This window comes from Schistocerca serialis, chromosome 4, assembly GCF_023864345.2.
Source record: "Schistocerca serialis cubense isolate TAMUIC-IGC-003099 chromosome 4, iqSchSeri2.2, whole genome shotgun sequence".
Classification (NCBI taxonomy): domain Eukaryota; kingdom Metazoa; phylum Arthropoda; class Insecta; order Orthoptera; family Acrididae; genus Schistocerca; species Schistocerca serialis.
In genome coordinates, this window is record NC_064641.1 from 469395794 (window position 1) to 469421553 (window position 25760).

Below are 25760 nucleotides of genomic sequence, written 5' to 3' on the forward strand. Positions count from 1 at the left end.
ACATTTGACCTAACCGGACAAGAAGTTTTTTGGTCATGGAGAATCTTTCCTGACTCATTGTGGAGATTGAACATCATAACCATAGACCCACATCTCATCACCAGTTGTGATTCTCTTGAGGAACATCTTGTTCTCATTTGCACGATCCAAAAGCTCTTCACAGATTGAGAGGCAGAGGTCTTTCTGGTCTTGACTGATGAGCCGTGGGACAAACTACGCGACAACATGATGCATTCCAATATGCTGTGTCAGGATTTCATGATATGATCCAACTGAAATGTTATGTTCTTCTGCAATCTCTGTCAGTCTTTGATTGACATGTACAATTTCATTGACGTTCCTGACATGAGAGTCATCGGTAGACATCAAAGGGTATCCTGAACGATAGTCATGTTTAAGTTCTGTCCAGTCATTTTTAAACCATGTGAACCATTCATAATACTGAGTACGGCATAAGCACTCATCACTGTTGGCTTCCTTCATCATTTTGTCTATATCTGTAAAGGTTTACTTGAGTTTCACAAAACATTTAATGTAGACGTGTTGCTCCTCTAACTCTGCCATCTCAAAATTTGCAAACTGTAGGACATGACATTGTACTCAATACAGCACTGAACAATAACAGACATACAACAATGAAAATTCAGGCAGTTACACATTAAACACAGGCTTGTGCATTAATACCAACTGCATTTTGCTCCAACACACTATTGGTACAAGATTACAAATGTTTTCGAATTTTTTGAGGAGGCCTCATACACCCATAATAGTTCTTGTATTTAAGTAACCATAGTTGTGACAGAACCTGTATTTTCTTATCTCATCTGATGAATTTTGTTTGGGCATGATGACAACAACTGGCCCCAGTGGCTATCACTCTCATTAATAATGCCATCATTCAACTGTTGAGCCATGCGGAGTAGCCACGCAGTCTGAGGTGCCTTGCCACATGGTTTGCGCGGCTCCCCCCTGTCGGAGGTTCGAGTCCTCCCTCGTGCGTGTGCGTGTGTGTGTGTGTGTGTGTGTGTGTGTGTGTGTGTGCGGTGTTTTGTCCTTTTGTCCTTAGCATAAGTTAGTTTAAGTTAGATTAAGTAGTGTATAAGCCTAGGGACTGATGACCGCAGCAGTTTGGTCCCATAGGAACTTACCCAAATTTCAATTTCAGCTGTTGAGTAATAAACTCCTCCTTTATTGACTGCAAGTGAAGTAGTATTCTGTACAGCTTTTTTGGTCACGAGGATTATTCCTCCCATCGGAACCCTGTATTGTGTCACAAGTGTCACTGGTAATGGTTCACTATGATTGTACAAATCTGTGAAGTAACTGTATTGATGTTTCTGCAGCTAACGTATCTCTCCCCTACAAATGCTGTCCTTTTTTGCATACTGATGCATTGACAGTTTGTTTATGGAAAAAGCTCACACTTGACCTGTCAGTCATCCCCCCCTCCCCCTCCCCCTCCCCCCCTGCGGGTCCGGGGATTAGAATAGGCCCGAGGTATTCCTGCCTGTCGTAAGAGGTGACTAAAAGGAGTCTACAACCTTTCGGCTTAACCTTTCCAGGTTTGACATCCATGTTTCCAAAGTGCTGGCCATTTGGGGAAGGATGCCTTATGCAGTGCATCAGATATCCATCGTGCTGGTAGCTCTCCTGCGCCTCTTATTGTCATGGATTTGCGACTCCATCCACAGTTCAGCTATTTGGGCGAGGGTGCCTTCTGGGTTACATCCCCTTCTTCCACTTGCTGCTGTCCTCTTTTGCTCCCATGACGATACTGTATTTCTCTGCACCCAATATTCAGCTCAGTAGCCAGTCCCTTGTGGTGGGGCCATCATGTACCCATTTGGTGGTAGCTCCCTGACAACACAGGGATTTCACTGCTGATGCCTGAACTGCAAACTCCCCATGTATGCCAAGGAGTAGATGCCCATCTTCTTGGGGCATCAAGTCTCCCAGCAACAGTCATCTTGCCAGGTGGCCTTTGCTGTGGCTGCGAGGCACTTAATGGAGAGAGCCTCTGATCGGAGTGACCCGCAATGAGGCAGACCAAGTCATCTCTTGCTGGTGACTGAACGGCACCAGTTGTCTCTGAGAAGGGTAAGATCGAATGTAATGCTCTCAGGTATGACTCTAAATCATTTCCCTCCCTTTCAACACAATGGGAGGAATGTAGGGCTACAGAAAGAAGAGAGCCATATTCGCCTTGGTATTTAGTCTGTAGCGGAATAGATGGGGACTCCTTTCTAGTTACGAAGCCTCTATTTTTTGTTGAACATTTGGAGGATAAGTTTGGGGAAGTGACAGCTCTGTCCAAAATGAGAAATGTGTCAGTCTCGATTGAGACAGCATCGCTGGTCCAGACCCAGGGGTTGCTTGCCTGTGCCCAGCTGGGTGATATTCCCATTTCCATCACTCACTATAAAAGCCTTGACATGGTTCAGGGGATTATTTTCCATTGCGACCTCCTCTTGCAGTCCACTGACAAGCTCCATGACAGTTTAGAATAGCAGGGTGTTCACTACATCCGGCACGTCTGTGTGGTATCGAAAGACAATGAGATTTGTACCGGTGCATTCATCTTGGCCTTTGAGGGTGATTCATTGCCTGAAAAGGTCAAGGTGATGGTTTACTGCTGTGATGTCAAACTATATGTCCCTCCCCCTGTGTGGTGCTTTAAGTACTGGAAATTCGGGCACATGTCTTCCCGGTGCAATTCCATTGCCACATGTTGAGGCTGTGGATGTCCACTGCATCCAAATACTCCACGTGCACCTCCTCCCACTTGTGTCAACTGTGGAGAGCACCACTCCGTCTGCCTGGCAGACTGCACAGTACTCCAAAAGGAGTGAAAAATTATGGAGTACAAGACCCTGGACCAGCTGACTTACCAAGAGGTTAAACGTAAATTTGAATGGTTGCACCCCATTTGCTCGACATCACCCTCACAGGTGCTGGTAGTTCCACACTCTGCCGCATACAGTAGGCCCTCTGGGCTGCCCTAATTCATCCGCCCCCTTGGTGGTTGGAGGCACCTGTTGCTCCCAAAGCACCTACTTCGGGAGCAATATCCCCCTAAACATCGGGGACATTGATTCCCTCTCCAAAGCCAGACAGGCACTGCCTCCTCTGGCTCCCCTCGCATAGAAGGGGTCCCTTGGGACTTTCACTTCCAAGATCTACACTAATGCCACAGTGGACACTTGCCAGTGACTAAAGGTGCCACAAACTACTGGATGAAGGGCTTTACGGTCTTCCTCCATGCCTGAAGCTACTTCAGAGAAGTCCTCCCAGCAAGCTCCTAGAGAGAAGCAAGAGGGCAAGCAAATGAAGAAGTAGTCTGCTTAGAAACAGGACCCTCCAGTGGCCCCTGCACCATCAGTCCCTACCAGTTCTGCGACTGAGGACAAGGTGGCGATTTTAGCATCCCCTGAGGACATGGATCTTGCCAACTACTCACCCACAATGGCAATGGATCCAAATACTCAACCAGTGGCAGCAGATGATGCTGAGGCGTAACCTTTCTCCTTGTTCACTACATGCCTCCCCCGACTCCAGAAAGCGGCATCCTCCAGTGGAACTGTGGTGGTTTTTTCTCCTGCCTGGCTGAGTTTTGACAACCCTTAAGCATTACACTTGCTTATTGCAGTGCCCTTCAGGAAACCCGATTTCCTGCAATGCGGACCCCCGCCCTTTGTGGCTGTTGGGAGTACTACAAAAACTGTACTGACTGTGCCAGACTGTCAGGTGGAGTTGGTGTCTATGTCCTTACCTATGTCTGTAGCAAACCTGTGCCCCTTCAAACACCTTTAGAAGCTGTGAGGACAACACTGGAAATTACCGTCTGTAATGTCTACCTCCCTTCAGATGGTGAAGCGACATTCCATGTACTGGCTACACTAGTTTCCCAACACCCTCCACCTTTTCTGCTTCTAGGTGATTTTAACGCCCATAACACTTTGTGGAGTTGAACGAAGGTAACTGGCCATGGTAAAGGTGTCGAGCACCTACTAACTCAACTCAACCATTGTCTCCTAAACACAGGTGCCCCACACATTTCCATGTGGCACATGGTACGTTCTCGGCCATTGATCTCTTGGTTTGCAGTTCGGACCTTCTCCCGTCTATCAGCTGGAGAGTCCACGTCAGCTTGTGTGGTGGTGACCACTTTCCAGTCGTCCTGTCTCTCCCCCAGCATCCCTCCTCTGGACGCTTGCTCAGATGGGCTCTTCCCAAGGCTGACTGAGATGCTTTCACCTCTGCTACCACCGTTGAATCTCTGTTGCGTGGCAACATCGATGAGGTGATTGGCACCATCACTACTACCATTGCTGCAGCTGAATCAACAATCCCTTGAAACTTCCTGGCAGATTAAAACTGTGTGCTGGACCAAGACTCGAACTCGGGACCTTTGCCTTTCGTGGGCAAGTGCTCTACCAACTGAGCTATTCAAGCACGACTCGCGCCCCGTCCTCACAGCTTTTACTTCTACCAGTACCTCGCCTCGGTCCGGCACACAGTTTTAATCTGCCAGGAAGTTTCATATCAGCGCACACTCTGCTGTAGAGTGAAAATTCCATTCTACCAGCAATCCCTTGTTTCTCAGGTTGCCTTTGGTACAAGTCAGTGCCTTAATAGTCACTCGAAATTGCTGTGGTCATTAGAAGCTGTAGGCAGGCTCTCAAACATCATAAAAGCCACCAGCCCCTGGAGAACCTCGTTGCCTTTAAATGGCTCTGTGCTCTGGTCCACCTACTCATCAAACAATGGAAGCAGGAGTGTTGGGAACACTACGTCTCCACCATTGGAACACGAATGTCTCCTTCCCAGGTTTGGACTATGCTCTGACAACTTTATGGCTGTCAGACCCCTGCAGGTGTACCTGGAATTTCTACACATGGAACTGTCTCTGCTGATTCAGACATAATCACAGAGCATCTTGCTGAGTATTATGCTCACACCTCTGCATCTGAAAATTACTGCCCCGCCTTTTCTCTCCTCAAACATTGGGTGGAATGACAACATTTGTCTTTTGCTCCACGCCACCCTGAGCCATATTATGCTTCCTTCAATGACTTGAAATTTCTCTGTCTCCTTTCTGACTGTCCTGACATATCCCCTGGTCCAGACCACATCCATTACCAAATGCTTAAATATCTGTTAGTGGATTGCCAGTGCCAACTCCTTACAATCTTCAACCAAATCCGGACTGTTTAAACTAATTATGTCTCCAGTCCATATATTCTTCTTTTACTCACATCATTTTGGTTGTAATGACTATGATGAAACTTCGTGTTGTATTTTTCAGTGATGGGCTACAGGTTTTAGGTGCCTCAGTTTTATCTCACTTTCATCCATTTGACTGGAGTCATTGTCATGCATAATTTCAAACCTGAAGACAAGTTGATTGATCCTTGAGCTCAAAATTCTTCTTTTCTTGTTTCCCATAATTTTATGTGAATTTTCATTGAAACGAGGGACTGATATGTATCACATGTGCCATATTATTATGTACTCATAAATTTTTTGTAGTAAGATGATTTGTCATACAGATGTCATTTTATTTTGGTTTGAAATTAATCTTATTATCTGTAAAATTCCTTACCATACTGGGTAGGTGGTCAAAGATATTTTTATGGCTGAATACCTCACTTTTTTCTGTGCCACACTAAGGCTGAGTGGTGGTTATTGTAAGTCATTTCCCCTTGTACTATTCTATTTACGAATGTTGTTATTGTTTTTGAATTATGATAATTGTGGAAATCAAACATTGTAAGACAGTAAATGTAATGTGAGGCAGTTGTCAGTATACTCAACTATTGAAAGAACTTAATGGTTTCCTTCCAGTTGTTCTACAAGCAGGATGTCTGGAAACTCACCATTAATTAATTGCACCAAGAAAACTTGAGAGACCATATTGTAAGAACTATTTACAAGAGGTCCTAGAAGGGACACAAAATATTATGTTTATTACTTGCTTTTGTATGACGAACACTTTCTTGCACGATGAGCTGTCCCATAATATGATGCCGTGGGACTTAAGTGAATGAATATTGGAAATGTAACTAAACTTTTTCACATTTTCATCTTTAAAATCTGCTTTTATCCATAATTCTAAATTTTAAAATGCCTGGATGTTTAAGATGATCTGTAAAATGTGACTTCCATTTCAGCTTCTTGTCATGTAAATTCCTAAAATTTACAGTATTGTTTCATTTATTGATTTACTTTCAGCCCACAATTAGCCCTTGTGCAGGTTAGAATTGCATTTGGGCAAGAATACTCTAGCAACTGACATCAACAGAGCTATTGAGGAAACAAAATGCGATAATTCAAATGTGATACCTTGTACCTCAGATGTCATACACACGAAAGACGGAAGTGATAATTATATATGCCTGCAGAGCAAGCAAACCGAAATAATTCCTCACTGCAGTGTCAAGACTGTTGATTTTTTAGGATAAAAAAGTCCCTCGGTGTTCCCAATTTAGAAACTATCAATTTGTGTGATAATGTTAACCTTGAGAAGGATATATCCTCTCATGATTGTACCAATGTATCATTTTTACATTATAATGTTGAGGGCTTGGGTAACAAAATCGATGTATTTGAGGCCTTAGTTACAGATCTAGCTCCACATGTAATCGTGGTTACAGAGCATCAAAAAGCTAACCATAATATTCAGTATTATAAGTTACAGGAGTATAATCTTACATCGTTTTTTTGTAGAACAGAACATAAAGGAGGGGGTGTTGCTACTTACGTAAGGAAATGTAACCTAATAAGTTCTGTAGAAAAAGTATCATGGGTTAAGGATTATTGTATCGAGAAAGACTTTGAAGCAGTGATAATTAAGTTAATGATTGTATCCGTTCCACTTATTGTGCTAGGTATATATCGAGCTCCTTCTGGTAATCTCGAGGTTTTCCTGGAAGCACTGGATAGTGTATTGGGGAAGCTAAGCAAGGGTGGCAATACAGTAAATATTGTAATGTTAGGAGACTTTAATATAAACACACTAAGCAACAGCCAGGAATGCTAAGGTTTACAAGACTGCATAAGATCCTATGATATTAAAGAGACTTGGTCATGTGCCCACTAGAATAACTGAGTCAAGCAGCAGTTCCATAGATCATGTGATGACCAATTATGAAAATGTTGTTTCGGCACAGACTGTAAACGGGCACATATCTGATCATCTAGGACAATTATTAGTGATTGGTTGTCTTAATAAACTTAAACAAAACAAAAAATTTGAGAATAGAAGATTATTTTCTGAATACATCACCACCTTTCTAAAGAATACTTTGGGTCAAGAATCTTGGGAATCAGTTTATAGAGAAAGGGGAGTTGACAGCAAATGGGAAGTATTTTTAAAAATTTTAACTAGACATATTGATATTACTATCCCGGCAAAGAAGATGAATGTAAATAAAAATAAACCTCCAGTAGTGAAACGTGTAAAACTTGATGAAAAAACGAAAAGACTCAAAGAAGGAATGGAGTATATGTATAAGCTACACAGAGAAACCAGTCTTGATTCATATAAAGAGGATTATAAAAAATATAAATATGAGTATCGCAAGGAAGTAAGGAGAAGGAAAGTAGAACATATTAGTAAACAGATCCGAAATTCTGACTGTGTCTCAAAGTCGTGCTGGGCAGTAGTTAATGATATGAGGAACACTGATTCAAAAACTAAAATTAATAATATAGAGTTAAGTATACATAATGATAATTTTTCTGATCCTTATATAGTTAGCAATATATTTAATGATTACTTTATAGATGCTATTGAAAATGATACTTGCATGAAACAGGAGAGGCCGTTTAAATATGATAAGGAAAAGGAAAGGGACTCTTGTATGCTACCTACAGTAACCATCAAGGACGTAACAGAGCTAATTGACAACCTAAAAAATAAAAGATCAGCTGGATGGGATGAATTCTCTCCTTTTGTACTGAAAAAATGCAAGGGTGAGTTAGCCAGACCGTTAGTCCATCTAATAAATTGTGTACTTGAAGAAGGTGTGTTTCCGAAGAAACTGAAACTTGCTTTAGTTAAACCTTTATATAAAAAAGGGGAAAGAAAACAACCACAGAACTACAGACCAGTTGCCTTAACGTCAGTGTTTGGTAAATTAATTGAAAAAATAATGCTAGAAATCCTAATTGAGCACTGTAATATGAATAACTTAATAGGAGATTTCCAACACGGCTTTAGAAGTGGTCGGAGCACCATATCTGCAGCAGTACAGTTTGTACACTGTCTGATGGAGAAAATAAATGAGGGATACGAAACGGCAGGAGTGTTTTTAGATCTTTCCAAAGCGTTTGACAGAGTCCATCATGGCGCTCTTTTAAGTAAACTTGCTTATAATGGTGTCAGTGGGAAACTGTTGCTTTTAATAGAATCTTACCTTAAAGATAGACAACAATACACAGAAGTTGTGTATGATAATGGAGAGGTAATTGCAAAAAGAAGATCAAAGATAAGGAACATAAATTTTGGTGTGCCACAAGGCTCTATCTTGGGCCCCTTCTTGTTTATTTGCTACGTGAATGATTTCCCAAAAGTATTAGACACCAGTCATTGTATTACTATGTATGCTGATGACACCTCTGGGGTTTGCTGGGCACGTAGTAATGATGACCTAAATTCAGTGGTACAGAATTTTGTTGAAAAAGCCCAAACACATTTTGAAAAAGAAAACCTGAGGGTCAATATTAACAAAACTAATTTAATTTATTTTAAGACAAGTAGTTCAAATAAAAATACTGTTCTAAATGAGGACATTCAGGAAAATACCTGTTCAGAATGTAAATTTCTAGGGATATATATAGATGACAGACTTTCTTGGAATCAGCAAATAGATCATGTCTGTGGTAAAATAACATCTAGTCTGTATTTACTAAGGAGATTAGTTCAATATTTAGATATAGAAGCAATAAAAATAGCGTATTTTGGGTTGGTGTATCCCCGTCTATCTTATGGAATTGTATTGTGGGGTGGGTGTAGCCAATACAATATAAAAAGGGTATTTGTATTGCAGAAAAGAGTAATAAGAACTATGGCAAAAGTAAGACCCAGAACTTCATGTAAAAACCTGTTTATTAAGTTTAATTTTATGACTATCTATGTAGTATATATGTTTCAATCAATATTATTAGTGAAAAAAGACAAAAAAGTGACAAACAGGAATATGGAAATCCATGATTACAATACAAGACAAAAATCAGACTTTCATATGGTGAGCAGACGATTGAATCTAACAACAAATACCCCATTCATTAAGGGAGCAATATTTTATAATTCTCTGCCAAACAACCTGAAACAGCTTTCTGGTAGAATTTTCAAAAACGATTAAAAAAAATGGCTTGTATTGAAGTGCCCATACAGTATGGTGCTGACATGATTTGACCTCAGGAATGCTATATTAAATATACTTCAATGATATTTTATTTAGTAGCATGTAATCTATTTATATTGTGTATCAATAATCTGAATGTAATTATTATAACATTGCCCATGCATGTTAAATACATGTTTCGAGCTGTAAGATAAATAAATAAATAAATAAATTTACCATTTTTGTCTTAAGTTTGTGACAGTCTATTTGCAGAAATTAATTTTTAAGAAAATTTTACTCGCTTTTTATAAAGGATCTGTTAGATGAAGAAATACCAGTCACCATGAAAAGTACACTAAGTCCATAAGGAGATTACCATACTGAAACCAGTCTCATTCCTCAGCAGGCTTAATATTTCAGAGTTCTTGCTCTACTAATACGTGTATGCTGTACTGCAGCTGTACCAACAATTAGCTCTTTCCTTTATACCATTAATAATTCATTCCTACTTGTTCGTGTGACACTTGGCATGTTTGCTTTGCCACACAGGCAACTTTTCTGCCAACTGTTCCCCATTGTGTGTGTGTGTGTGTGTGTGTGGGGGGGGGGGGGGGGGGGCATTTGTACTTTTTCGTATCAATTTTTGTCTGTTCACAGCACCACCCTCTTTTTCCCTCTCCCATGATGTAAGGTGATGCTCACTTTGCTAACTGCGTAGGGGGAGCCTTCTTATATAAATTCATTATTTTAATGTTTCATAATAATATTTATCGCAAAAAGATAATTGATATTGTCATAATTATTGTAATTTTTTGGTGTCTGTTTTACATGGTTCATAATTACTTTGTCTTACTAAGGACATAAAACTTATTTTTTTACCATTCATAATAACCATTGCTACCTATAACATTTTAATTGATTTTATGTGGTGTTTTTAGTTTCATTATTGGTGTGGGATTAATGACACGTCGGTGGCTGCGTCAGTTGAAAAGTTCACCACCAGTTACTTACACTCCGCTAAATGAACAGAGTGCAAAAGTTGCTGCCGCTGAATCTGATTTGTACGTAATAGTCACATCACTTGCACGCATGGGGATTATTATGGCATATTTTTTTCTTTGTGACAGGTTAGTATGTTGTGTTACACTTTATTATGAACTAACTGATAGATTATTTTTTAGAGCGGTAGGTTACAAATGTGAAATAAGTGCCTAAAGATTGTTATAACCTTTTGAAACGAACACAAATAACTGAGAAATGGAAAAAAAAGTTTTTAGTAATTTAAAGCAGTAAAGTTTAATGCCATCTGAATGAGACAAATGTTGATGCTTACTGGCTGCATAATAAGCACCCCATTTCACATTTGCATTCACTTATAAAGCAGTCTGTAAGGACATTTGTGACTAGCCTGGAGAACACTGTATGTCAATTTGTATGGTAGGAAACAAGTATTAAAAAGCTGATGTATTAGTGGCACTGTAATTACAAGAATAATAAAAATATAATATTATTTATAAATGTGATGATGAATTGACATTTTAGTATGTCATACACTGAAGAGCCAAAGAAACTGGTACACCTGCCTAATATCGTATAACACCCCTGCGAGCATGCATAAGTGCTGCAACATGACGTGGCATGGATTCGACTGATGTCTGAAGTTGTGCTGGAGGGAACTGTCACCATGAATCCTGCAGTGCTGTTCATAAATCCGTGAGAGTATGAGGGGTAGGAGACCTCTTCTGAACAGCGCATTGCAAGTCCTCCTAGAGATGCTCTATAATGCTCATGCCTGGGGAGTTTGGTGGCCAGCGGAAATGTCTAAACTCGGAAGAACGTTCCCGGAGTCACTCTGTAGCAATTCTGGATGTGTGTAGGGTTGCATTGTCCTGCTGGAATTGTCGAAGTCCGTTGGAATGCACAATGAACATGAATGGATGCCTGTGATCAGTCACGTTGAACAATTCTCTTCAGTTGTTGTTGGTCTCGTTCTTGCAGTTTTCCGGCCACAGCGATGTTGGAGATTTGACGTTTTACCGGATTCCTGATATTCATGGTACACTCTTAAAATTGTAGTACGGGAAAATCTCCACTTCATCGCTACCTCAGAAATGCTGTGTCCTATCGCTCGTGCGCCAACTATATCACCACATTCTAACTAACTTAAATCTTGATAACTTGCCATTGTAGCAGCAGTAAGTGATCTAACAACTGCGCCAGACACTTGTCTTATATAGGCATTGCCAACTTCAGCACAGTATTCTAACTGTTTACATACCTCTGTATTTGAATACGCATGCCAATACCAGTTTTTTCGAGGCTTCAGTGTATAATCTCTGGAACTGAGTGAGTGCCAGACCACACACCTGAAGGTCCAGGGTTCATTACTCAGTCAAAGGATTTTTCTTTGTTGTTGTTTATTGCTGTACCTCTTGCTGTGATTTGTGAAAATGAAATATGGAGTCCACATTATACTGTAGTCATACTATCCCACTGGTAAGTCAGTGCAGAGGTCTTAGGAAAGCAACATTACATCATTTCCAGTAAGATCATGCCTATTAAGGCACTGTGGTGTTCAAAATAATCAATATTAAGGACAACTTAAGTGTTCAAAACTAAAGAAAAAGAAACTGACTCAGTTCATAACAGTCCACAGAAAAACTTGTAAATTTCAGACCAATAAAGTAATGTCCTAATAATTCTCAATTTCTGTTACTGTTTATAAAGCTTAGTGCTACTTTTTAGATAGAAGTGTAATTGATGAACCTCCTCCACTGTTTGGATATTTAGTGATCATGAGAAACCCTTCCACCAATTCATTATGATAAAGAATGGTGACTCACCTGTGGTTGATCAGTTTGTGGCACGCAGGCACACATAATAGCATAGAAAATTGTACTAACTTCAAAGTGAGCTGTCACCCTCTATCTAGTCCTTTTGTGGTAACAGAAGAAGAAAGGATTTTGGCAAATAAGAGGGGAGGTTGTATAAGACAATGTAAAGTATTGCGAACACAAATGAGGGAAGCTAGGTGGCTTTAAGTATTAATGACAAAACCAGAAATAATAATGAGGATAGAGCACAAGAGGACCTTTTTTTTTTGGGGGGGGGGGGGGGGAGGTTGTGGAAAAGGGAACTACAATACTAAGACTGGAAAGGAGTTCTGCAGGAAACACCATGTGGGGGAAAGGTTGGCGGCAGATGTAAGACAGTATGAAGGGAGCTGTTGAGGATATGGACTAGCTGAGGTATAAGTATAGGTGATTATAATAACATTGAAGTTGCTGAATATGTATTTCCCACTAGTGCAATTCTGAGGGGCTGATATTGAAGGACAGAATCAAAATGCTACAAGCATTAAAGCACCTTGTGACATTACCTTTTCTAGTAGTATGTGGCATGTTCAGTAATGATGGTGGAATTATTGGTTAGCCACAGTCAAACTATCAACATTCATACTGTTAGATAGCTGGTATATTTTGTGGCTGGTTTTACATGTGACTCTGCCTTTGATTGGATAGGAAATGTCTGTGATGGAACAACTGCAGTAGGTAATAGGAGACAAGTCTTCGACCCCAGTCATCTATAGAAAAATAATGCAGGATGGGTAGGATATGGAGCAGAGATGGATTAGAATTTTCAGAGATTGGGTGTGTTCTACTATGTTTGAGGAAGAGGGTAGGATTTTTTATAGGATTTGCCTCCGTTCAGAATGTGATATCTGAAACCCTGGCCAAGGATATACTAGAGTTTGAAAGGGTACAGTCCTGAGTAGTGAAAACTCATAAAACTGTTAGTTACTTTGTGATCCAAGGCCTGTCGTAAAGTAATATTTTAAGATCTGATATTGGTTGGGGCACTTATACAGGTGGAAATGGCAGAACTTTTGCTGCTGTCTGCTGCATTCAGTCTGATAAAGGCCTTTCAGCTATTATGGAAAAGGAAACATTGAGCAAGCCCACAGAACACAACTATTAATAGTTTGAAAACATTGTAATCATTGTAAATTAGAAAGTTAGGCTCTTATAAGTTGTTAAAGAATTCACTTGACACATCAACTACTATGTGAAAGCATGTTTTATTCTGTATTGTTAATAAACTGGAGGAAGTCAATTATGAGAAAGTTGTTGTGAGTAGTTATAAAATAGCTTGTAAGACATTTCATAAGTGCGTAGAAAAGTAATTAGTTTTTAGCCTGGAAGGCCACTGGTGTAGAAGAAGAAATGTCATTGTATAAAAATAAAATTAATGCATCACAGTCAGTAAAATCCAGGCAGTTTCTTACAAGGAATTCTCATTGGCAGTGTGGTATTATGTGATAAAGGAAACACTAGTTAGTGGCTGGCAGGATTGGTAGTGTCACGTGAAGAAATAGACCTGGAAACGTGTTTCTGGAACAGCTGGGCAAAACTATCAACATGTTTGGGTAATATCTGTTTCCCAGTGAAGATGTGGAACCTATGGGTGCCAAGCCTGAAGGAGAGGGTCTTTGTGATTTGGAATGGGTAACAGCTGTCAAAGTGGAAGTACTGTGGACCGTTGGTGTACTAGATGTTGATTAGTGTGGTTTCAGTTGCCTGAGACTGCAGTTGTGTGTATGAGGAGGAGGAGGAGGAGGGGGGAGAGAGAGAGTGAGTGAGTGAGTGAGTGAGTGAGTGAGTGTCTATTGTTCATGAAGGACTTAGTGGCCGAAAGCTTTAATTGCGAGAGTCTTTTTGTTGTGCCTACCTGCACATGATATTCTTAGATGTGGGCAGAGGTGTTTGTGAAGCCATCAGAAAAGAGGAGATCTGTATCCTAGAAAATAGTTTGTCAAGTTGAGAAAGATCAGCTGAAGTGAATTTGAAAAATAAATGTTGTGGTAATGGAGCAAAGACAGAGGCTATACATGCCTTGGGTTCAGCGCATGAATATGTTACCGGTTCATCTGAAGCAAGCAAATATTTGGAGGCGTCACATAGATAAGGAGTATTCCTGTAGGTGACCCATAATCATGTTGAAATTAGGAGTAGGAAAATGCAAATATCAGTGACAATTCTATAGGTGTGACCTTGAGAGGATAAATAATTATAGGTTGTAGATATGGTGCTTGGAAAGTTCATGTTCCTTGTCAGCAAACTCAAGGACATGGAGATGAAGTAGAGGGACATAGCATCTACAGTGACAAGCAAGAAGTCTGATGGTAATATAATAGGACAGGAACGGTGGAAATGCAGTGAAGAATTATTAGTGTCATGGATAAGAAAAGGAAAGTGTAGGACATTTGTTTGAGATACTAGTCTAACAAGGAAGAGAAAATATGTTTGGCATGGTTTTAAACAGGCACATTGGTGAAACCAGTTGGAAGACGAAAGCATGTGAGCTTGTGGAGTTTCAGGAACATGTTGAAGCTCTGCTTACAGTAGGTTGCATGATTGGGGTAGGTATAAGATTTCCCTGAAATGTTTTTGAATGGTCCTAATTTTTTGATGTGCCTCTGGAGGTCGTATTGGCCTTCTGCAGTGGGAAATAATGGTTAATGGTTAGGTTTGTGAGCAGAGGTGTTGGGATATTGGTGAGAGTCCCCGAGCCAGCCAGTCACTGTAATTCATGACCACCATCATGGAACCTTTGGCAGTGGAAGGAATGGTAAGTTCAAAATTATTATTGTTATTATTATTATTATTATTATTATTTTATTTTTATTTATTTATTTATTTATTTTTTTAAAATTGTGAATAGCTGTTTGCTCGAGGGTGGATGGATAGAGAATCGTGACTGGATGGTGGTTGGAACTGGTTAGAACAGAATTATTTGTGTACTTTCAATCGATAGGAGGGCAGGTAGCAAAAAAATTTGTACAGTGATAGGATAAACAATTGCCATAAACTGTCCACGAAGTGCTTTTTAGGCTCTGTAGTAGATGATAGATCAAATAAAAGCAGATGATGAGAGAGTTGAAGTTCACGAGGATTGTACAACACACTTTAGATAGATATGTACCAACCGAGTTGTGAGGAATGGGAAAGGCCCACTTTGGTTTGATAGGCTTGTTAGGAAGCTGATATAAAAGCAAAGACAGCCTCACTGCAAGTTTAAAAAGAAGCAAAGCCTCTCGTACAAACAAAAGCTGAACTAAGCCAAAAATAGTATAAATATCACCATGTGTGAAGCATTCAGTGAACTCAAAAGTAAAATCCTGTCTAGCAACTTGAAAGAAAATCATAAGAAGTTTTGATCTGCCATTTAATCGTTAAATGGATTGAAGCTGTCTGTCTAGGAACTTTGTGACCATAATGGCTTCAAAACAGAGGACGACACAGGGAAGGCTGAAATAACAAATGTCTTTGTTCAAAACTGTTTCATTTAGAAAGATACTACTGTGGTGCCTCCTTTAAATCATCATATGAATGTCGAAATGACAGATATCAAAGTAAGTGACCATAAGATAGAAAATCAGCTAATGTTGCTCAACACAAGAAAGGTTACTGGACCTGATGAAATACAAATATGCTGCATCGAGTATGTGAAAGAACTTTCTCCTCTTGTTGCAGCAATGTAGCATAGGTCACTGGAGGAGCAAAGCATTCTTAATGATTAAAAAAAAGTGCAGGTCATTCCCATTTTCAAGAACGGTCGTCAAACAGATGCAGGAAACTATAAGCCTTTATCTCTGAAGTTAATCTCTTGTAGAATATTGGAGCATCTTTTATGCTCATATATTAAGATACTTCTGGAGACTGAAAATTCCCTTTCTAGGAATCAACATAGATTCCGAAACAATGATATTGTGAAACTCAGCTCACTCTGTTACTCAACGAGGTCCAAAAAGCAGTAGATACACTATGTGATCAAAACTATCTGGACATCCCCAAAAACAAATGTTATCCATATTAGGTGCATTGTGCTGCCACCTACTGCCAGGTACTCCATATTGGCAACCTCATTAGTCATTAGACATTGTGAGAGAGAAGAATGGGGCACTCTGCATAACTCACAGACTTCGAACGTGATCAAGTGATTGGGTGTCACTTCTGTCATATGTCTGTATGCGAGATTTCCACATTCCTAAACATTCTTAGGTCCACTGTTTCCGATGTGTTGTTGTTGTTGTTGTTGTTGTGGTCTTCAGTCCTGAGATTGGTCTGATGCAGCTCTCCATGCTACTCTATCCTGTGCAAGCTTCTTCATCTCCCAGTACTTACTGCAACCTACATCCTTCTGAATCTGCTTAGTGTATTCTTCTCTTGGTCTCCCTCTACGATTTTTACCCTCCACACTGCCCTCCAACACTAAATTTGTGATCCCTTGATGCCTCAGAACATGCCCTACCAACCGGTCAATTCGTTTTCTCAAGTTGTGCCACAAACTTCTCTTCTCCCCTATTCTATTCAATACCTCCTCATTAGTTATGTGATCTACCCATCTAATCTTCAGCATTCTTCTGTAGCACCGCATTTCGAAAGCTTCTATTCTCTTCTTGTCCAAACTATTTATCGTCCATGTTTCACTTCCATACATGGCTACACTCCATACAAATACTTTCAGAAACGACTTCCTGACCTTAAATCTATACTCGATGTTAACAAATTTCTCTTCTTCAGAAACGCTTTCCTTGCCATTGCCAGTCTACATTTTATATCCTCTCTACTTCGACCATCATCAGTTATTTTGCTCCCCAAATAGCAAAACTCCTTTACTACTTTAAGTGTCTCATTTCGTAATCTCATTCCCTCAGCATCACCCGACTTAATTCGACTACATTCCATTATCCTCGTTTTGCTTTTGTTGACGTTCATCTTATATCTCCCTTTCAAGACACTGTCCATTCTGTTCAACTGCTCTTCCAAGTCCTTTGCTGTCTCTGACAGAATTACAATGTCATCGGCGAACCTCAAAGTTTTTATTTCTTTTCCGTGGATTTTAATACCTACTCCGAACTTTTCTTTTGTTTCCTTCACTGCTTGCTCAATATACAGATTGAATAACATTGGGGAGAGGTTACAACCCTGTCTCACTCCCTTCCCAACCACTGCTTCCCTTTCATATCCCTCGACTCTTATAACTGCCATCTGGTTTCTGTACAAATTGTAAATAGCCTTTCGCTATCTGTATTTTACCCCTGTCACCTTTAGAATTTGAAAGAGAGTATTCCAATCAACATTGTCAAAAGCTTTCTCTAAGTCTACAAATGCTAGAAACATAGGTTTGCCTTTTCTTAATCTTTATTCTAAGATAAGGCGTAAGGTCAGTATTGCCTCACGTGTTGCAACGTTTCTATGGAATCCAAACTGATCTTCCCCGAGATGGACTTCTACCAGTTTTTCCATTTGTCTGTAAAGAATTCGCATTAGTATTTTGCAGCTGTGACTTATTAAACTGATAGTTTGGTAATTTTCACATCTATCAACACCTGCTTTCTTTGGGATTGAAATTGTTATATTCTTCTTGAAGTCTTGAGGGTATTTCACCTGTCTCATACATCTTGCTCACCAGATGGTAGAGTTTTATCATGACTGGCTCTCCCAAGGCCGTCAGTAGTTCTAATGGAATGTTGTCTACTCCTGGGGTCTTGTTTCGACTCAGGTCTTTCAGTGCTCTGTCAAACTCTTCACGCAGTATCATATCTCCCATTTCATCTTCATCTACATCCTCTTCCATTTCTATAATATTGTCCTCAAATACATCGGCCTTGTATAGACGCTCTATATACTCCTTCCGCCTTTCTGCTTTCCCTTCTTTGCTTAGAACTGGGTTTCCTTCTGAGCTCTTGATATTCATACAAGTGGTTCTCTTTTCTCCAAAGGCCTCTTTAATTTTCCTGTAGGCAGTATCTATCTTACCCCTAGTGAGATAAGCATCTACATCCTTACATTTGTCCTCTAGCCATCCCTGCTTGGCAGTTTTGAACTTCCTGTCAATCTCATTTTTGAGATGTTTGTATTCCTTTTTGCCTGCTTCATTTACTGCATTTTTATATTTTCTCTTTTCATCAATTAAATTCAATATTTCTTCTGTTACCCAAGGATTTCTACCAGCCCTCGTCTTTTTACCTACTTGATCATCTGCTGCTTTCAGTACTTCATCCCCCAAAGCTACCCATTCTTCTTCTACTGTATTTCTGTCCCCCATTCCTGTCAGTTGTTCCCTTATGCTCTTCCTGAAACTCTGTGCAACCTCTGGTTTAGTCAGTTTATCCAGGTCCCATCTCCTTAAATTCCCACCTTTTTGCAGTTTCTTCAGTTTCAATCTGCAGTTCATAACCAATAGATTGTGGTCAGAATCCACATCTGCCCCTGGAAATGTCTTACAATTTAAAACCTGGTTCCTAAATCTCTGTCTTACCATTATATAATCTATCTGATACCTTTTAGTATCTCCAGGGTTCTTCCATGTATACAACCTTCTTTCATGATTCTTGAACCAAGTGTTAGCTATGATTAATTTATGCTCTGTGCAAAATTCTACCAGACAGCTTCCTCTTTCATTTCTTACCCCCAATCCGTATTCACCTACTATGTTTCCTTCTCTCCCTTTTCCTACTCTCGAATTCCAGTCACCCATGACTATTAAATTTTCGTCTCCCTTCACTACCTGAATAATTTCTTTTATCTCATGATACATTTCATGAATTTCTTCATCATCCGCAGAGCTAGTTGGCATATAAACTTGTACTACTGTAGTAGACGTGGGCTTCGTGTCTATCTTGGCCACAATAATGCGTTCACTATGCTGTTTGTAGTAGCTTATCTGCACTCCTATTTTTTATTCATTATTAAACCTACTCCTGCATTACCCCTATTTAATTTTGTATTTATAACCCTGTTTTCACGTGACCAAAAGTCTTGTTCCTCCTGCCACCAAACTTCACTAATTCCCACTATATCTAACTTTAACCTATCCATTTCCCTTTTTAAATTTTCTAATCTACCTGCCCGATTAAGGGATCTGACATTCCACACACCGATCCGTAGAACGCCAGTTTTCTATTTCCAGATAACGACGTCCTCTTGAGTAGTTCCCGCCCGGAGATCTGAATGGGGGACTATTTTACCTCTGGAATATTTTACCCAAGAGGACGCCATCATCATTTATCCATACAGTAAAGCTGCATGCCCTCGGGAAAAATTACGGCCGTAGTTTCCCCTTGCTTTCAGCCGTTCGCAGTACCAGCACAGCAAGGCTGCTTTGGTTAGTGTTACAAGGCCAGATCAGTCAGTCATCCAGACTGTTGCCCCTGCAACTACTGAAAAGGCTGCTGCCCCTCTTCAGGAACCACACGTTTGTCTGGCCTTTCAACAGATACCCCTCCGTTGTGGTTGCATCTACGGCACGGCCATCTGTATTGCTGAGGCACGCAAGCCTCCCCACCAACGGCAAGGTCCATGGTCCATGGTCCATGGTTCGTGGGGGGATGTGATAGTGAAGTGGAAACATTAAGGGACACGTACTGCACAAAAGCATACAGGCTGACCTTGTCTGTTGACTGACTGAGACCACCAACAGTTGAAGAGGGCTGTAATGTGTAACAGACAGACATCTATGCAGACCATCACACAGGAATTCCAAACTGCATCAGAATCCACTGCAAGTACTGTGACAGTTATGCGGGAGGTGAGAAAACTTGGATTTCATGGTCGAGTGGCTGCTCATAAGCCACACATCACACCAGGAAATGCCAAACGATGCCTCACTTGGTGTAAGGAGAGTAAACATTGGACAATTGAACAGCGGAAAAATGCTGTGTGGAGTGACAAATCATGGTACACAATGTGGCGATCCAATGGCAGGGTGTGGGTATGGCGTATGTCCAGTAAACATCATCTACCAACATGTGTATTGCCAACAGTAAAATTCGGAGGCGGTGTTCGGTGTGGTTTCGTTTTTCATGGAGGGGCTTGCACCCCTTGTTTTTTTTGCATGGCACTATCACAGCACAGGCCTACATTGATTTTTTAAGCAACTTCTTGCTTCCCACTGTTGAAGAGAAATTCGGGGATGGTAATTGCATCTTTCAACACAATCGAGCACTTGTTTATAATGCACGGCCTGTGGAGGAGTGGTTGCACTACAATAACATCCCTCTAATGGACTGACCTGCACAGAGTCCTGGCCTGAATCCTGTAGAATACCTTTGGGATGTTTTGGAGTGCCGACTTTGTGCCAGGCTTTACTGACTGTGAGAGTGGATTATGTCATCAAGGCTAAGGGTGGGCCAATACCATACTGACTTTCAGCTTTACTGATGGAGGGTGCCATGAACTTGTAATTCAGTTTCAGCTAGGTGTCCAGATACTTTTGATCACATGGTGTATGAGTGCTGAGGCTGATGCCATAGTCCTTGGTTTCCAGAAGGTGTTCAATAGAGGAAGCGGTACGTTGCGTCGGTAGGCACACAAACGAAAGGTATGGAGCTTGGCTAGCTTTTGGAATGCACTTCCTTTTTCTAGCTGTAGGAAAAACACACACACACACACACACACACACACACACACACACACACACACACACACACACACACACACACCTGTCTCCGTACATTATGCTTAGTCCACTGCCAGCTGGCGGTCAGCTGAGCACAATATAGGCAGACAGGTGTGTGTGTGTGTGTGTGTGTGTGTGTGTGTGTGTGTGTGTGTGTTTCCTAAAGCTAGAAAAAGAAAGTGCAATCTGAAAGCTAGCTGAACTCTGTACCTTTTGTTTGTGTGCGTATCGACAATGCAGCGCTCCTGCCTTTATTCCTAAATAATTCATAATTTTCAATCAGAACTTTCCATACATTATTGTAACTGCATGTCATTCTTATTGGAGTGAAATATTCAAACGTAAAAGTAACTTTGGGTGTAAATGAAGGAACTGTCATATACATATATATGGTGCGTAAATTCATAGTGTTTTTGTCTTGCATGTTGGTATTCCAGTTGCGGTGAATTTATTTATTTATTGATTGTCATTTTTTATTTGTAGTTTACTATTTCTATTTGAGTTTAGATATTGTCATACATATTTGCACCTCAGCTCTGCAACAAGCATTAGGAAACTGAAGATGATAAACAATTCTTTTTTTTTTTTTAGTTTATGAGTTATGAGGGGGGGGGGGGGGTGCAGAAGGGGATGTAGGCGTGAGAGAGTGTTGGGAGATACGTTGTATTGCAGTGCAAAACTTTGCAATGTCAAATGTCAGTCAGTAAGAGAGCACAGAATATGGCAAATGCAGTTCTTTTATAAATCATGATTTGTAAACAGTGTCTTGGTCCTGAATAAAATTGAAGATCTTACTACCAAGAACTAGTTTTATAGATGTTTGCATATGTTAAGTGTAGTGAAATGAAATCATTGTTCCATTTTGAGCAGCTTATGGATGTAGCTTATTGGAACTGCAACATGTAGTCTTGTTCCAGTCATTATCTCCCTTATGATGGTGACATGGAAACAACCTTACAAAGAAAATACTTATACCATACCAACCTCACCTAATACTAAGTTAAGGAGTCTCTTTGTTAATTTGAGATTTGTATGCACTGTGACTCCTTAGCTTGTTCCACAGCTGAACGACACCAAAAAATGAAAGGCTCAAGAAAAATGAAATATCTAAACTGGAATGTTTTTGGAAGTGATCCTGGCAGAAAGTGCCACAAAGCTGTGACTGCCAGGGTTATAAATAAAGAGGTTTGAGAAAAATGTAAGCAAAAAGAAGCAATGTGAAAAGAACAAAGGAAAAGAAAACTTAACTTCATTGGTTATCCTCTACAGCTGGTGTGCCAATGTTGACTGAGGAGGGAAAAGCTGGTGGTAAAAGGGCAAGAAGTAGACAAAGGTCAGTTTATGCCTGTAAGAATGGAAGGGTAGCTTTACCACCAAACCAAGAAGTTGCAAACTTCCTGGCAGATTAAAACTGTGTGCCCGACCAAGACTCGAACTCGGGACCTTTGCCTTTCGTGGGCAAGTGCTCTACCATCTGAGCTACCGAAGCACGACTCACGCCCGGTCCTCACAGCTTTACTTCTGCCAGTATCTCATCTCCTACCTTCCAAACTTTACAGAAGCTCTCCTGCGTGAGTCGTGCTTCGGTAGCTCAGATGGCAGAGCACTTGCCTGCGAAAGGCAAAGGTCCCGAGTTCGAGTCTCGGTCGGGCACACAGTTTTAATCTGCCAGGAAGCGAAGACTCTGCTGCAGAGTGAAAATCTCATTCTGGAAACATCCCCCAGGCTGTGGCTAAGCCATGTCTCCACAGTATCCTTTCTTTCAGGAGTGCTAGTCCTGCAAGGTTCGCAGGAGAGCTTCTGTAAAGTTTGGAAGGTAGGAGACGAGATACTGGCAGAAGTAAAGCTGTGAGGACCGGGCGTGGCGTGAGTCGTGCTTCGGTAGCTCTGATGGTAGAGTACTTGCCCGCGAAAGGCAAAGGTCCCGAGTTTGAGTCTCGGTTGGGCACACAGTTTTAATCTGCCAGGAAGTTTCGTATCAGTGCAACTCCGCTGCAGAATGAAAATCTCATTCTGGCAAGAAGTTGCAATTTCAGAAGAGCATCTAAGAGGCCATCTTGCTGCCAACCAATCGTAGGACTGAGGAGGAGAAGTTATGAATAGTAGTAGGGATGTAAAAAGTATTTTTCACGATAAGTTTCGTAGTAGTAAGGAACTATATAATGGTTGTGTTAGTGCTGCCTTTTGTAGTGCATTGAAATTAATAGAAGAGTAAGCTATGAATATTTGAAAGTTTACAGACACATTCAAGAGCACCTATTACAGTATTTAGAGAGAGAAATTGTACAACTAAATTTTAGTCTAAAACACTCCACTGTCCTATAGTTTTGAGACTTTTCTCTGCAGCCTACCAAGTGAAAGGAAGTGTTGCACAACATCTGCTCATGTATGTTCTGTTAATAAGTGTGTGATCTAAAGTAATGGTTTGTAATACATTCATAGTGAAACACACAATCCCGTGCAATGTGTTCCTGACATCATAAGTTAAAAACAGACAGGCAGTAAACCAACCCATAGTGAGTATTCTTAAATAGAGTATAAAGTGACCAAGAGAAATGCACCCAGGAATAGGCAACACAGTAAAGAAACAAAGAGAAAAATTGCTTAATTTCATGACTAATGCTATATCTCTGTCATCTGACAGCAAAGCCAATGCCCTGCGATTTCCGGTTATCAATGAGAAGAGCTGTCGTATGGGCCTGACCACTGAATCAAGCCAGAGATAAAACCCAGCTTCATGCCATTGCAAGACACTTTGAATCATGCTGTTCTAAAGTCTCCACCACACTTAAACTGTGCTTTCGTGTCCTGGATGTTTATTGGATATCAGTTGGACTATGTTTTGGATTACTGTTCTACAGTCTGACAGATTACCTTGAACTAGTATTATCAGGATGATTCTCTTGGTGTGTTCTGCAATTTTCAACGACCAGGCATGTACTTGAATTGTAAAGTATCAAGTGGTTACAATGTATCTATATTTTCTATGTAATAAAAAGTGTGTTGCACTGTAGCTGGTGTAATACTGCTGATGAGGACTCGAACTTTGTGTGTGTGTGTGTAAGAACAACAAAGTTCAGTGACCGTGGGTCTGGCGTTCGTGAATCTGTAGCAGGAACAGCTGAAACCTCAAATGAAACATCAAGAACAAGAAGAAGAACTACAAAAGCCAATTTTGCAACAACAACAGCAAATGCAGCTTACACTGCGGCAGCTCATCAAGCCAGAACAGTATCCACCACAAACATTTGAGCAATTTTGCCCAGAAGACGAAGACTGGGACTCGTACTACAAAAATCTGCAGCTCCACTTCTGGGTGAGTAGAATAACCAAGATTGCTGAAGAGGGTGCTTTTATGTCATCTGATAACATGGAAGCTTCAACAGAAATTAAGTCCTCCTGATAAACTCAAGTGTTTAGATTTGTTTGAAATCCATGCTTATGCATTGTGAGCAACAAATGTGTAGCAGCTGGACTCACTATTTGTTGTCATGAGCATTCGCATCAATCGTATGCTTTGTGGGCAGCTGATCTCAATGGGCTTGACCGGTAAGTCCTTTGGTTTGGTGTCAAGTAAAGGGTCTCAACCAAAGGCACCGTCAATCCTGCGACAGTCTTGACTGCCAGTTTCTGGACCTGCATTATGGGATGGAGAATTGTAGGACTTCCATTGATAGATAGAGGTGCACAACACAGAGGAAGCAGTTACTTGGTTAGCAGAGTACATGAAGGTTTTTATGCTAGATGATAGTCTTCTGAAGATGGCTTGCCAGTTGATATGCAGAGAGCAAAATCAGATCGTATACAAAGACTTTCTGACTGTCAAAATTTTAACAGTAATTACCAGACTGTAATAACAAATTTCGTGAATTTACTTCCCTCTAGGAAAGATGCCACAATCAAGTGATACTCTGAACAGTGAGGTGAGAGAAAGCCGAAGTAAAAAGCTCCAGAATATTTAATGAGGCTGAAAGCTATATTGAAAATACAGGTTAGACACCATAGGACGTGGTTAAAAATACCGTTTGTCAATGTCAAAATTTAGTCTGACTGTGAATTTATGCGGACATGAATAACCAGCCTTGGTGAACTCAAATTAATCATTGGATGTTTTTACTGGCCACCCAGTTCCATGGTAACAGTTGTAGAAACATGCAAAGAAAGTCTCTGGTCAGTAGCGTGGAAGTGTCTTAAGTCTACTTAGTATAGACTTGGACTTCACCGGATTCGTTCCTGGTGGAATGGACAGACAGGTTTAAGTGGTTATTCTCAACACAGTTTTCCAAAAACTGTCTTGAAAATCTACGTAAATAACCCACACACAATGGAAATATTTAAGACTTTGTAGCTATGAACAGGCCTCAATTTTCAACACTGTCACTACGGAGACAGGGGTAAGTGATTGTGATGTTGTCTTGGTGACAATGATTACTGCATCATCAAGAAGGCTAGAGGAGTTTTAATGCTAGGGGAGATAATAACCAGTTGTTAGCGTCATACTTCGATAAAGCCTGACATAATTTAGTTCCAGTATGATGGATACAGAGGCATCGTGGACAAAGTTTAAACTAACTGGAAATCGAGCTGTGGATAAGTACATGCTGAGTAAGTGGGTTAAGGATGGAAAAACCCACATAACAAAATTTGGAAAATGCTGAAGAAAAAGATATTGTTGCACTCTCAGTCCAAAAAAGAATATGGAAATGTCGACAGGCAAAAAGTTAGTAAAAATTTGTGTGTCTATAAAAGACAGATACATGAAACATACAGCTACAACTGTCTTGCCTTAGTGAAGGCTTCAACCCAGTCACTCGTTGATCAGCCAGGTAAGGCAGTAGAAAGTAGCAGAAGGGAAGCTGAAGTTTCACATTCAATTCAAAAAGTCATTCACAAAAGAGTACATACCATCGTTTTGACTGTCACACACACTCCTGTATGGGAAATATTTCA

The 25760-nt window shown here is 40.5% G+C and overlaps 1 protein-coding gene across 2 annotated transcripts in view; it reads left to right on the forward strand.

The window, feature by feature from the left end:
- LOC126475117 (N-acetylneuraminate 9-O-acetyltransferase) overlaps positions 1–25760 on the forward strand; it is a 243231-nt gene that overhangs the window by 120485 nt on the left and 96986 nt on the right. For both annotated transcript variants that reach the window (XM_050102705.1, XM_050102704.1), the window contains one exon: positions 10286–10474. In XM_050102705.1, the coding sequence (XP_049958662.1) occupies positions 10286–10474 (189 nt within the window). The remainder of the gene's footprint in view (positions 1–10285; positions 10475–25760) is intronic.